This window comes from Phocoena sinus, chromosome 7 (assembly GCF_008692025.1).
Source record: "Phocoena sinus isolate mPhoSin1 chromosome 7, mPhoSin1.pri, whole genome shotgun sequence".
NCBI lineage: Eukaryota > Metazoa > Chordata > Mammalia > Artiodactyla > Phocoenidae > Phocoena > Phocoena sinus.
The window spans coordinates 90,133,913-90,147,970 of NC_045769.1; the positions used below are offsets into that span (position 1 = coordinate 90,133,913).

General features: G+C 35.7%; 1 protein-coding gene across 1 annotated transcript in view; it reads left to right on the forward strand.

Moving 5' to 3' along the window:
* LRP1B (LDL receptor related protein 1B) overlaps nt 1–14,058 on the forward strand; it is a 1,461,391-nt gene that overhangs the window by 873,999 nt on the left and 573,334 nt on the right. Inside the window, 1 exon segment of the mRNA XM_032636635.1 lies at nt 12,472–12,621. Coding sequence (XP_032492526.1) covers nt 12,472–12,621 — 150 coding nt within the window.

The window sequence follows — 14,058 nt, forward strand, 5'->3', positions numbered from 1 at the left end:
GCTGGGAAGTGTCAAATGAAAACAATCATTTTCTATCACCCTTTATGAAACCTGTATTCTCACTATGAAGTTACACCTTTGTGGTTGTATGCACTTAGCCTGGGATATATGATGAGGATGTCACTTTGGCAACAAAAATAACATAATTATAGTGACTACTTGTTACAGATTTAGAATATATTAAGCACTTGCAAAATGCTTTTCATTAATCATCTCATGGGAATCATTTCTGGAAGACTTTCTTACTCTTCCTTTATAGACTCAGAAACCGAGGCTTGTTGAAAGAAATGAGTTGCCTGTGATGAATGGTAGAGTTGGGATTCAAAACCAAGTTTATCTGCTTCCAAAGTCATATTAAATCTTAACCATATGCTATGCCTAGAGAGGCTCATTTCATATAGTAATTACCTGACCTCAAGCAAATATCAAGGAATAAAACTGGTACTCAGTCAAGCATGGAAGGTGGGAAAGAAAAATCTAGAGCTTATGTACTCCTAAGAAATGTGGGAACAAGTAGGACACTGCAGTCAGCTTTTCTAAGCAGCCAGGGGTATGCAAGAACCAGTCTCACCTCTGTGTCAATTTTGCCTCACAATTAATTATTTCTGAATCTTTAAATGCATGTTTTAAACAGTAATGTCACTGATATACTAGCCCTTTTAGTTTGTGGAATTGTTTTCATATTTTAATTCACTGGATTTCCCTCACTTGTTTTCTGTTAAATCCATATGCATGAAATACTTGAAAGAGAAGTGCATAGTGATCTTACCAAACACCCAACTTGGCATTTTATGAGTGTGTATCACTGAAGACCAAGTAATTGCAGCCTTCAGGCAGTTTGGGCTGAATAACTTTGTTTCTGTTAAATACAAATCAACATTCCCATTATACATTGTTGAACTAAATATTTTCAATTAAGATTTATTGCTCAGTCTTGGATACATTAAATGCTTAGAGCAGTTTACAAAACGGGATTTTAATTTACTACTTAAAGCCATTTCAGAGTTTAAAATGTTTACATATTATGAATTTTATCCCTCAAGCCTCATATAAAGCATATTGGCTTGTCAATCAGCATTACCCTTCATGGTTTATTCTTAAGAATCTAGTACAACTACATATTTTATTTTCTTGATGTTTTCTGTTCATTTTAAATGTAATCCCAGGGCTTCCCTGGTGGTGCAGTGGTTAAGAATCTGCCTGCCAAGGCAGGGTAAATGGGTTCAAGCCCGGGTCCGGGAAGATCCCATATGCCGCAGAGCGACTAAGCCCGTGCACCACAACTACTGAGCCTGCGCACCACAAGGAAGAGTAGCCCCCGCTCACCACAACTAGAGAAAGCCCGCACACAGCAACAAAGACCCAACTCAGCCAAAAATAAATAAGTTTTTTAAAAAATAAATAAATAAATGTAATCCCAACCAAAAGTCATTTGTTTACTCAACCTTCAAGTACACCTTCTTGAAACCTACCAAACATTTTTTTTTATTGTTTAATCGTTCTAACCCTTATATGTGGATTTTTAAATCTATTCATGGATAATATTCATAAACACTGTTTACCATATCAAAAGAACTCAAGGACCTCAATTTTTAAAAATAAGGTTAAAACAAATTTCTGGATATGTTTCCTTGCTTGATGTAATACAGTTATATATATATACTTATTACTCAGCACAGTTACATTTATTATGTATGAAGTTTAATCAACATATAGAGCTATGCACCCCAAAAGAAATGATAATAATAGGTTACCAAAAAGAATGGAGGAATTAACAAACTGATATTAAAATTATACATTCATATACACACAAATAATTTAAATTTGTTACATTTTTTAATCTGATCATTTACTCATTCAAATATTATGGAGTGTAAAAAAAAAAGTTATTAAAAAAAAAGGTTATGAAGTGCATACTAGGTTCCAGACTCTGAAAATAAAACCTGGGACACATTATCAAAGTCATAGTCCAGTACATGAAAAAAACAGAAATATAAACCATTTGATGAGACCTTTAGTAGAGTTACACAACAACAAAAACCAATATTGTTCACGAGTACTGTATCCAGACACCGTAAAGATAATGTAAGTAGACACTATAAAAATAGTACAACTAATTCTTGGTGAGAAAGAAAAATAGAGGAATGAGTTGTAACCAAATTGGTGATATTTTGTAACTTCAACTGGACCTTGAAGGAAACGTATGCTTTTGTTTTTAAGGTATGATGGAAGAAGGGGCTTTCCTTATTCTTTTTTGGTTTTTTTTTGAAGATGTTGGTGGTAGGAGTTTATTAATTTATTTATTTTTGCTGTGTTGGGTCTTCATTTCTGTGCGAGGGCTTTCTCTAGTTGTGGCAAGCGGGGGCCACTCTTCATCACGGTGTGCGGGCCTCTCACTATCACGGCCTCTCTTGTTGCGGAGCACAGGCTCCAGAAGCGCAGGCTCAGTAGTTGTGGCTCACGGGCCTAGTTGCTCCGCGACATGTGGGATCTTCCCAGACCAGAGCTCGAACCCGTGTTCCCTGCATTAGCAGGCAGATTCTCAACCACTATGCCACCAGGGAAGCCCTCCTTATTCTTAGTAGAAAAAAAAAAACAGGCTTAAAAGGCACAAAATCATGATATATCTAAAAAAACTGAATTATTCTGTGTGTCTGGGGAAAAAATATCTAATACAAGGGAATATTTAGGATAATATTGACAGGAACTATAATTTTAAAATATTCAGATGACACAATTCAGTGATTTTAAAAATAGTTTGCTCTATTTTACCTGTCAAGCTATAAATATAGGTTAGGGAAATTATAAAACTGTAGGCATTAAACCTTTTAAAATGATCTTTTAGAACAAAATACTTCTTAAGAAATAAACTGTCACTGACTCTGTTTTTCCTCTAATTTTGCATGTTATTTTCACAAGGCACATAATTTTAAGAGCTTGAACTATAAGATAAATTGTTCCAAGTAAGAGCTTGGGACATTAAGAGCTTGAAATATAAATTGTCCCAAGTAAAATGATTTATGTGAGGGAGAATGGAGGAGATGCTGAAATCCTAACTTGATACAATAAGTAATAAGGAACTAATTAACTTAGGTCTGTAACTGTGTGTCATCAGTGACTTTTTTTCTTTTAATTCATTTATTTATTTATCTTTGGCTATGTTGGGTCTTTGTTGCTGAGCACAGGTTTTCTCTAGTTGCGGCGAGTGGAGGCTATTCTTTTTTGTGGTGCATGGGCTTCTCATTGCAGTGGCTTCTCTTGTTGCAGAGCACAGGCTCTAGGCACGCAGGCTTTGGTAGCTGTGGTGTGTGGGCCCCGTAGTTGTGGCTCATAGGCTGTAGAGTGCAGGCTCAGTAGTTGTGACGCACAGGCTTAGTTGCTCTGCGGCATGTGGGATCTTCCCGGACCAGGGCTCGAACCCATGTCCCCTGCATTGGCAGGCAGATTCTTAACCACTGCACCGCCAGGGAAGCCCCATCAGTGACTTCTTAAAGTGGAGTGAATTGAGAGGATTATTTCAAGGAATCCTTTAGGTCAAGTTAAGATGAGGGCGATATAGATACTTGGAATAGAAGAAAAAAAACAAAAAAGTATTTCCTCTATCCTAGGTTCTCTGGCTAGGGCCCTGGAAATTAGACTGACAACAGACAAATTAAAAAGAGGAAAACAGAGTTTATTAACTCTCATAGCACACATACATGTGAGAGAAACTCATTGAAGAGTAACTCAAAGGAGTGGTTAGAACTTGTGCTTATATAGCATCTTACCAAAGAACAATAAATTTGTAGAGAAATAAAAAGATAAAGGAAAAAGGTTTTAAACTTTCAAGGAAGGCGTACTATGAGAAGGTAAATATATGAGGAAAACTAAGGAAAGATAAGGTCATTTCGGTAACTTTTGTTACATAGATTCCTCTCAGTGCTGTCTCTGGGCTGGTAAATCTAGACCTGTCTCTGGTGATTAAGAGGCTAAGCCCGCTTTCAGCAAAAAGAGAGGGCAGAGAGCTTTGATTTTTAGTGTCTGTTGTTTCTTAATTATCTTCAGGACAAAATAATCTTTAAACCAAAGAGGTCTATTTTGGAGTGGCATATTCTGATACCCTACATTCTCAACTTTTTGTTGAATAATATTTTTGAATTGAAATTTTTATTGAGGTAATTTTAGATTCACGTGCAGTTATAAAAAATAATGCAGAGGGGTTCCGTGTATACTTTATCTGATTTTCCCCAATTGGAATATTATGTAAAACTACAGTAAAATATTACAACTCAGATATTGACCTTAATACAATCCACCAATCTTATTCAGATTATGTATTATTAGTATTCATTTGTGTGTTTGTATATTTAGATCTGTACAATTTTATAACATGTATAGGTTGCTGTATCCAATATCAGAGTCAAAATACTGAATAAACTGAATCGACTTCTGTGGATAAGTGGATGGGAAAAAAAAAAAGCAAAATAAGATAATGAATAATTCCAATATCACAACAATCCTTCCTGATACCCTTTTATAACCACACCTACCCCCTCCTCCCCCTTTTTTTCCTCCCCACACTATCTTCCATTTCTAAAATTTTGTCATTTTATTTATTTATTTATTTTGCGGTACACCAGCCTCTCACTGTTGTGGCCTCTCCTGTTGCGGAGCACAGGCTCCGGGCACGCAGGCTTAGCGGCCATGGCTCATGGGCCCAGCCTCTCCGCGGCGTGCGGGATATTCCCAGACCGGGGCACGAAACCCGTGTCCCCCTGCATCAGCAGGCAGACTCTCAACCACTGCGCCACCAGGGAAGCCCTAAAATTTTGTCATTTTAAAATGTTAAATAAGTGGAATCATACAGTATGTAAGCTTTTGGGTTGACTTTTTTCCACTTAGCATTTATCCTTGTAGAGTCATCAAAATTGTTTCATGTATGAATAGTTTGTTATTGTTGTTTTTTTCTTTCCTTTTTAATGCTGAGTAGTATGCCATGGTATGTACATACCATAGTTTACCTAAACATTCTCCTGTTGAAGGAAATGGGATGATTCCAGTTTCTGACTGAAGCCAAATCCGGCCTCTATACACTGACACTGAATTAAATCTCGGAGACAGAGTTTTGGGTGAAGTAGAAAAGAATAGCTTTATTACTTTGCCAGGCAAAGGGGGCCACAGCAGGCTAATGCCCTCAAAACTGTGTGTCTCCACCTTGTGGGGGGGGGCAGCGTGGTGTGAGGAGTCTTATAGTCCTGGGGCAGGGTTGCTGATTAAGATCAGGGGACGGTAAGTGCAGGGCCCGCATTCCCTCAATTCAGACCTTCTCTGGAATGAAGAATGCTTCGTCAAGCAGGTAACATCTTCCATTTGGGGGCTTTAGTTCTGAGAAGAGCTCAAAGATAATGTTATGTATATCCCTTGAGGGGAAACCAGGGCGCTGCCCCTAGACTGTACTGTTGTCTCTTGACTGCTCCTCCCTTATCTCCACATCCCCTCCCTTCCCTGATTAGCAGCTGTTTGAACCTGCCCTTTGGAACTCAGGGAAGGGGACACAGAAAGGCTTTTGTGCCCAGGAGGCCCATAGGGTCCTGCTCCATTTCATGACTACAACAAATAAAGCTGTTATAAACATTCATGTACAAGTTTTTGTGTGAACATCCATTTTCATTTCTCTGGGATAAATTCCCAGGAGTGCAATTAGTGGGACCTATGGTAATAATATGCTTAATTTCATAAGAAACTGCCCAGTTCTTTTCCAGAGTGGCTGTACCATTTTACATTCCAACCAGCAATGTGTCAGTGATATAGTTTTTTCCTACGTCTTTGCCAGCATTTATTTTTGTCACTAGCTTTATTGTAGTCATTTTTATAAGTGTGTAGTGATACTCATTGTCATTTTAGTTTGCATTTTCTGTGACGTTGAACATCTTTTTCATGTACTTACTTGCCGTATGTATATCTCCTGTGAGATTTCTGTTCATTTATTTTCCCCATTTCCTAATTCTATTTTTTTTAAACTATTGAGTTTTGAGAGTTCTTTTCAAGATCCTAGTCTTTTGATGGATATGTGGATTGCAAATACTTTGTCTCAGGCTGAAGCATATTTCTGATTGGCTTTCATAGAACAGATGTTTCTAATTTTGATGTATCTGTATAATTGAGAAAATACTGTATTAAAAATTAAGTGCACAATCTGAGTATTTCTCATTAAATTATCTCAAAATTATCATTTGTAGGGATTACCAGAGAAATGGTTGTAAATTTTAAAAATAGGATTTTAGCTTGAAAGGGAAATACAAAAAGCTATACTACTAATAAATAGGTAAAATGTATTAAGTACATCTATGTGGCAGACACTAGGATATGACGCCCTTTTATAACCTTCTTATTATTACAACCTCACAATGGTGAAGTGAGTGTGTAGCCACAAAGGCTACCTAGCCTTCTGTCAGATCAACCCAGAGACGCTTAGACAAAGTGATTGGAGGGTGGCCGTTTATATTTGTGTTCACTTCAGAGAGAATCCAGGGACACAAACAGTAATTTGGGCTTCCTCAGGATATTTATTCTTTTTTTTTTAATAGATCTTTATTGGAGTATAATTGCTTCACAATACTGTGTTAGTTTCTGTTGTACAACAAAGTGAATCAGCCATATGCATACATATGTCCCCATATCCCCTCCTCTTGAGCCTCCCTCCAACCCTCCCTATCCCACCTCTCTAGGTCATCTCAAAACACCGAGCTGATCTTGTGCTTTGCTGCTGCTTCCCACTAGCTATCTATTTTACATTTGGTAGTGTATATATGTTGATGCTACTCTCACTTCACCCCAGCTTCCCCTTCCCTGACACCATAAAGCATAAACAAGACGAAAAGACAACCCTCAGAATGGGAGAAAATATTTGCAAAGGAAACAATGGACAAAGGATGAATCTGCAAAATACACAAACAGCTCATGGAGTTCAATATCAAAAAAACAAGCAATTCAATTAAAAAACTGGCAGAAGACCTAAATAGACATATCACCAGAGAAGACATACAGATGTCCAAGAGGCACATGAAAAGATGTTCAACACCACTAATTATTAAAGAAATGCAAATCAAAACTGCAACGAGGTATCACTTCACACCAGTCAGGATATTTATTCTTTAACTTACAAAATCTAAGTATTCTCAGAAGGGATAAAGCATTTCTTGAGACAGCCTAATTGTGAGTAGGCAATTAATCCTATTCTACTTCTCCATGGAATAACAATGCTCCTTTGAAGCTAAAAGTTCAATGTTTCAGAGAAAGTGCTGCCCCAGGAATAATCATGCCTGTTTTGGTGTACTATGAAAAGATCTCCATTTTGGAATATCCAGAACATTATAATTATTCTACAAGTATAGTAGGGCATACAACTTTACAATATTTTCCCACTTTTTGTGTTTTCAATAGCCAGTTTCTACAACTTTCACAATTCCAGAAGCAGAAGTTGTGTTCTATTGTCTGAAGATAACACTACGAAGAAAATATTTAGAAGATTTCAATGTTATTTATACGCGTCTAGAGACCTTGAAGTTAATCATCTACATTTAAATATCCATAGTATGTGTTTTTCCCTATCTACATCTTCAGTATTTCTCTGTCTCCAAAGATCTCATCATGACCCACTTTCCAGCAAAATTTAAAAGGCCTCATTGAACCTTTTAAAAATTCAAATTTAAAAGATTATAAAAATATGCAGTGTTTAAAAGAAATTTCTTAAATTTTGTATTCCAAAATGACCTGGAGAGATTTCTTAAAAATACTGATGCCTGGGACCAACATAAACCAATTAAATTAGAATTTCTGTGATTGGGATCGGTATTTTTAATAGCTTTCCAGATAGTTATAATGCACTGCTAGGGATGAAAATTTTGAAATTAAATTTGACAAGTGATGGAAAAAATTAGATAATTACTATCCCTAGAAAGCCTCAATTAAAAAAATTTTTTCTATATATTTGCATTTTTGTTTTAATTCCACATTGCATGGTATATTGATCTCATTTTCAGTGATATAAAAAAGAAAAGAAATGAGACACATAAAAATGAACTTTCCAGTCTTAATTGTAACAACACTTAAAACTTAATGGACTTAATTTTTTTAGTGATATATGGAAAATATAGTTAGATTATATTTTTTAAAAATGTGTAGTTGTTTCTTTTTTTTTTTTTTTTTTAATATTTATTTATTTATTTATGGCTGTGTTGGGTCTTCGTTTCTGTGTGAGGGCTTTCTCCAGTTGTGGCAAGCGGGGGCCACTCTTCATCGCGGTGCGCGGGCCTCTCACTACTGCGGCCCCTCCCGTTGCTGAGCACAGGCTCCAGACGCGCAGGCTCAGTAGCTGTGGCTCACGGGCCCAGCCGCTCCGCGGCATGTGGGATCCTCCCAGACCGGGCTCGAACCCGTGTCCCCTGCATTGGCAGGCAGACTCCCAACCACTGCGCCACCAGGGAAGCCCTGTAGTTGTTTCTTATATCAGTGTATGGAATGTTCCTACTATGAGAGCAGTTATATAATTTTCACAAGTTACATTGTCTAAATTAAAAAATAAGCTGGTTTAAATCAAAATGTTCAAATAAAATAATATATTAAGTGAAATCTTTGGTTTAAAATAACGAATGTTAGAATCAAAGCAGATGGATTACCTCTGCATTTTTATAATAATAGAAAAGATAGGTAAAAAGGTAGGTTTTTCTTTTCATAAAGGTTTTTCGGTTTAGGTGATGACTTTTCTTCCATTGATATACCTATTATATTATTTAATCTCAATTTTCTCTTTTGATTACCAGATCCAGATGATTTTAAAAATAAATATGTCTGGCAGAAATGACTCTATATTACTAATGGCATATTCTTCAGACAGACCTTACAGTCCTTTTGAAGATATTTTAATCTTAGTTACCCATTCTGAGGATCTTCTAGTACAGACATAATTATATTTCTCTGCACAGGTTCCAGGACAGTTTTATGGACATGCTTATATTTGATCTGTTTTCTCATGGCTCTTGACTTAGTATGCTAAAATCATTGAGTAGCTTCAATTACATCAAAACCACTATTAGTTTACTGCTTAATGATTTATCTTTTGAAATTATTCCAATAGATAGATACCAATTAATTCTTCAATGTTATTAAAACCTAAGCATAATAACAAAGTTTAAAAATCTTATGTAAAAACATTTATATTAATGAAGTTTATAAATATGTACTTCTAAACATGCTCATCTATGAATTTAAAATGTATATCATCAGTTTCTTGAATTCATAATAGGATTATTAAAATATTTCAGTTCTCGTATACACCTGGAAATAAACCCGCTCAAGGGCATTCTGGGGTTAAGCTAATATATCTGACAGGAGAGAAGGTATATGTAGGTGGCTAGGTGACATATCACATACATATATAGATTAAAATAGGAACTTTAATTTTTTTTCCTATAAACCTTAAAACTATTTATCCTAAACTATTTTGTATTAACATTGATATAAAAAAATATAAGCCATACCAAGTAGCTCTATTGAATCATTGCCTTTCCTCCCTATTTTCGTAATACATGGACATAAGTAGTATAGAAGAAAAATTCTGTCATGGGGATAATTCAACTTTACTAGGCAGAACTCCTTGAAGACAACTTATAATTTTCATAGTGGAGTTAATTAAATAACCCATGCCTTCATTCAGTGTTTATAAATTTTCTTCTCTGCTCTAGGCATCATGCTCAGCGCTGAAGGTGAAAAGCTCACAATGACAGCAGCTTCTTTCCTCTCAGCACGCACAGTCCAGGGACAAAGATGTTCAGTAGTAAAAACTGGGGAACTCTGACCCAAGCGCTGCAACTTCTTTGCTCTGTATAACTGCTTTACAAAACCTAAGTTCGGGTCTAGAAACTGCAGAGTTTTAGGTAGATGAGAAAATTCTGATATTGTGGGTTAATCTGGAGTTGAGCGTATTCAATATGTACCCTCTTCTTACAAAAAGGAGTTGAAGAAACTTAAACAAACACATTCCCTAAGATGGAACAGATAAAAATATTGATTTTAAAAATCAAGGTGAAGGAAAATAATCGATTAGCCTGTTGAAGCCAGAAGGAAGTTTATGGTATAAATGCAATTCCTTTACAATTGCCAGAGATGGGTCACAAATCTGACTCTTCAGTTTCTTTGCAGCCAAAGCAAAGAGAGAAATATGATCAGTTACAATTTTATATTTTCCGCATAAAGCTTTTTCTGGCACTGAGTCCTGAAAGAGATTTCTCCCATGGGTCCTTATATAAAGAGGTCACACTGTGATATATTATTTCAGACACTATATCCTGGCAAGTATTACAGTGGGTTTCCTATGGCTACTTCTTATACCATCTTTCATTTAAACCAAGGGCACAATGCCAAAGTTCAATTCAGCAGGAGATTCAGAGAGGGAGAAAAACTTAGCAATCTAAACATGCAGATAACTCTCTGATGGTTCGGCTTGATTGAGAGGTAAAGTTTGGAATACACAGGGAGATAGGTAACTTTTCTTAAAGGGAAATTTTCATAAATATATTCATTAATTTGATACTTGCTGAAAATTTGGCAGTAGAAAGTTTGGGGTTATATTTTGTACCATAAATCTATAGTAAAGATACTCTTCATTGCTGTTTAAAGATGGAATTATGTGCTTTAGATGGTCAACTAAGTAGAAGGTAAAATAGACCACTTCTGAAAATTAAGCTGTCTAAACCAGAATTTATTAATACCAGAAAAGATAGATGGAGGTGGCTTAGGAAGTACCTGTAGACTAACCAAACTCTCTCTCATAAAAAAATTGAATGATGGGGCTTCCCTGGTGGCGCAGTGGTTGAGAGTCCGCCTGCCGATGCAGGGGACACGGGTTCGTGCCCCTGGTCTGGGAAGATCCCACATGCCGCGGAGCAGCTGTGCCCGTGAGCCATGGCCACTGAGCCTGTGCGTCCAGAGCCTGTGCTCCACAACGGGAGAGGCCACAGCAGTGAGAGGCCTGCGTGCCGCAAAAAAAAAAAAAAAAAAAAAAAAAATGATGAATGATTTTCACCATGAAAGTATTATATCATAGAATATGGCTGTGATCGTTTTTATTTGATTATTTTTTTTCATAGTAATTAAAGCCAATTATCCACAGTGGTTATCAAAAAAAACATCTGAAAATTTTATCCCTGCAGTGTCTAATTTTATGCATTGTGATTTTGCTGGTGAATCTCCCAGATTTTTGTTAAGAAAACATACCAATAAGTCAGTAAATAGCTGGTATATTGTATAGGCTTGTTTTATTATTGCTACTTGCTGAAAACTGGTCCACTCTGGATATGGTATCACTTTCTCAGTGTACTTGAACTCGTATGATTCTCTCCAGTTGTCTTCCTTCTTGTCTTCCTTCTTGTCTTCCTTTCTTCTTTCTTTCCTTTTCTTCATCTTAGTTTTTTTTTGTTGTTTTTTTTTTAATAGGGAAGGGACTTTTTTGTAGTTTGTTCATTACATTCTGTGAGGGAGACCCCAGAAACAGTTTATTTATTGTATGCCTGAGGATGTGCCCACATGTGCTTTTTCGTAAGTAGTTGTGGGTCACAGAAGACCAACATGGAGCCACAGTGTTACTGTTACAATGTAGATCATAAGCCTACTGAGAATGCCTGTAATTAATTAATTAATTAATTAGATGTATACCCTTGGCAATCAAAATTTACATGTCCTGATACCTTTGAAAACCATGAACACCCCTATAATGTATGTAATTGTTCATAAACTACAAAAAGCTAACTTACAGTGACGCACTGTGCCATGTAGGGACAATGGTCTTAAGCCATTGGCTTGGTTCACTTACTTGCTGTATGGTTTGTTTCTCAATGGCATCTCCTATATGAGCCCAATTCACTGCCATGCTTCAGTGAAATTACTAGTTGTTGAAATTCTCCTACCTTTGGATTTACTTGAAAACTACTGAAAACACCAATTTAAATCTATAACTTTCTAAAGTAACTTTTACTAAAAGTAAAGGAGAAATTATAAATATCATTAATAAGTATCCCAAATGAGTATTGCACATTAAAACTTTCTGAGGCAAAGCAGCGTAATGAAGAGGGCAGACACTCAGTTTAGAAACAGAAACTTTCTTAAAATTTCCAGAATGTCCACTTACTAGCTATGGCCTCAAATAGATTTCTTAACTATTCTAGGTATTATTTTCCTTATCTGTAAAATGGAACAATCATTCCTCTTAATGTCATAAAATTGTTATGATAACAGAGATAACCACTGTGTCTCTAAAAGTATATTATTTGACCGATAGTTAAAACAGTGTGTGTATATCTCCCTGTTAGCCAGATATTATTTTTAAAGACAAAAATCTGAGCCTGAAACTGATTTTTTTCCCCAAACCCCAGTGCTAGGTGAATATTATAATTTAAGTGGCTACCATTATGTTTAAATCGTATAATTTAATTACAGGACTATCAATAGACTATGTGGAAAACAAACTTTATTGGATCAGTTCGGGAAATGGAACCATAAACAGATGCAACCTGGATGGTGGTAATTTAGAAGTAATAGAGTCAATGAAAGAAGAATTGACAAAAGCTACAGCCCTAACCATCATGGGTAAGTACAGTGATACTATAGCTACGATGCTTGTATTGATTGGGGTTGATTAATTGTGACCTGTTAAAGCTTAGAAAAGACTGCTCCATTAACACCAGAAGCACATTCAAATTGCACATCTCTAAGAGAGTTTTTCTTTTCTTTTTCTTTTTTTAACCTTAGCAAACAAACTTAAAAAATTGTCCAGATCAGTGACTTAGTGCTATTAGCAATAATAACTTCACTGTTATTGATTCTTGGGGTATTATTATTCTTGGTATTATTTTGCGATCATTTTCTGTGTTCTACGATAGTGTTCTAAAGTGCAAGGACCTTGTGTATTTGTCACAATAAGGTAAAATCTTATCTCTGCTTATAAAGGATAGATTGATCTACACAGACAGTTGAAGAAACAAGGCCACAGTGTTATTGACCAGTGATTTAAATTATTCTTCCACAAAAATTCTTTATATGTACACACACACACACACACACACACACACACACACACAGAGATTATACCTGACTAGTGGTTATTTTAGAATAGGATTTATTTACAATTGTCTCATAAATCAGTAAGAAAATAAGGTTATTTTGTATTACCCAGCTTTACCAAATTAACAAGAAAATTTTGTTGTATGTGTATTTTTACATTTTTTAAATCACCTGAGTAAAAACAGCAGAGTTTAAATTCTGAAAGTGATTTGGTAAACTGCAACAATCCCCAGTCAACACCCACACTACGTTTTCAAAAATTGAATTCCAGCATACTTCGTGAAATCAACCCAAACTAGCGAATAATATAGCCAAGGAACCCAGTAAGTTAGAGGAAGCATGATAAAAATATGTCATAACATTTCAAGAGATGTCATTGACTTTTAGTGAATATATACACATATATATATCACAAACTTTATATACTGTAAAAATCATTGCCTCATAGAAAAATGTAGGCTATATAAAAATTTATTTCTGCTAACATGATTGCTACTGACCCTGCTATGAGTAGGAAATGAGTACTAAACTTACAGAACTCAATGCTATGAACAAAATCTCAAAAAATGGAGTAGTCCATTTTAGCAAAAAAATAAAGTAAGTTAGTTTTGTTTCCTAATAAAATAGAAGAGACAAAGCATGGATGAAATCATTAAGCATATATTGGATCAGAGCTGTGAATCTTATTTGACATCAGTGCCGTATGGGAACCGATCTTGAGTAAATTAAAATTCTTTTAACAAGTGAATGGTTATGTATCTGTACTTCTCCCTGCCACCATAATTTGATTAACACTGAAAGATAAAAAATAAAGAAACCTATTAATACGTCTACTGTCAATACATTAACTGGACATATCAAAATATATCTGCAGTTTGAAGGCTTAAAGTGTAAAGGGCATCACCAAAGAGAAGCAGGAGAGCAACTTCTACTTTCTGAAGTTCCCTAGCTGGTCTCTGAATT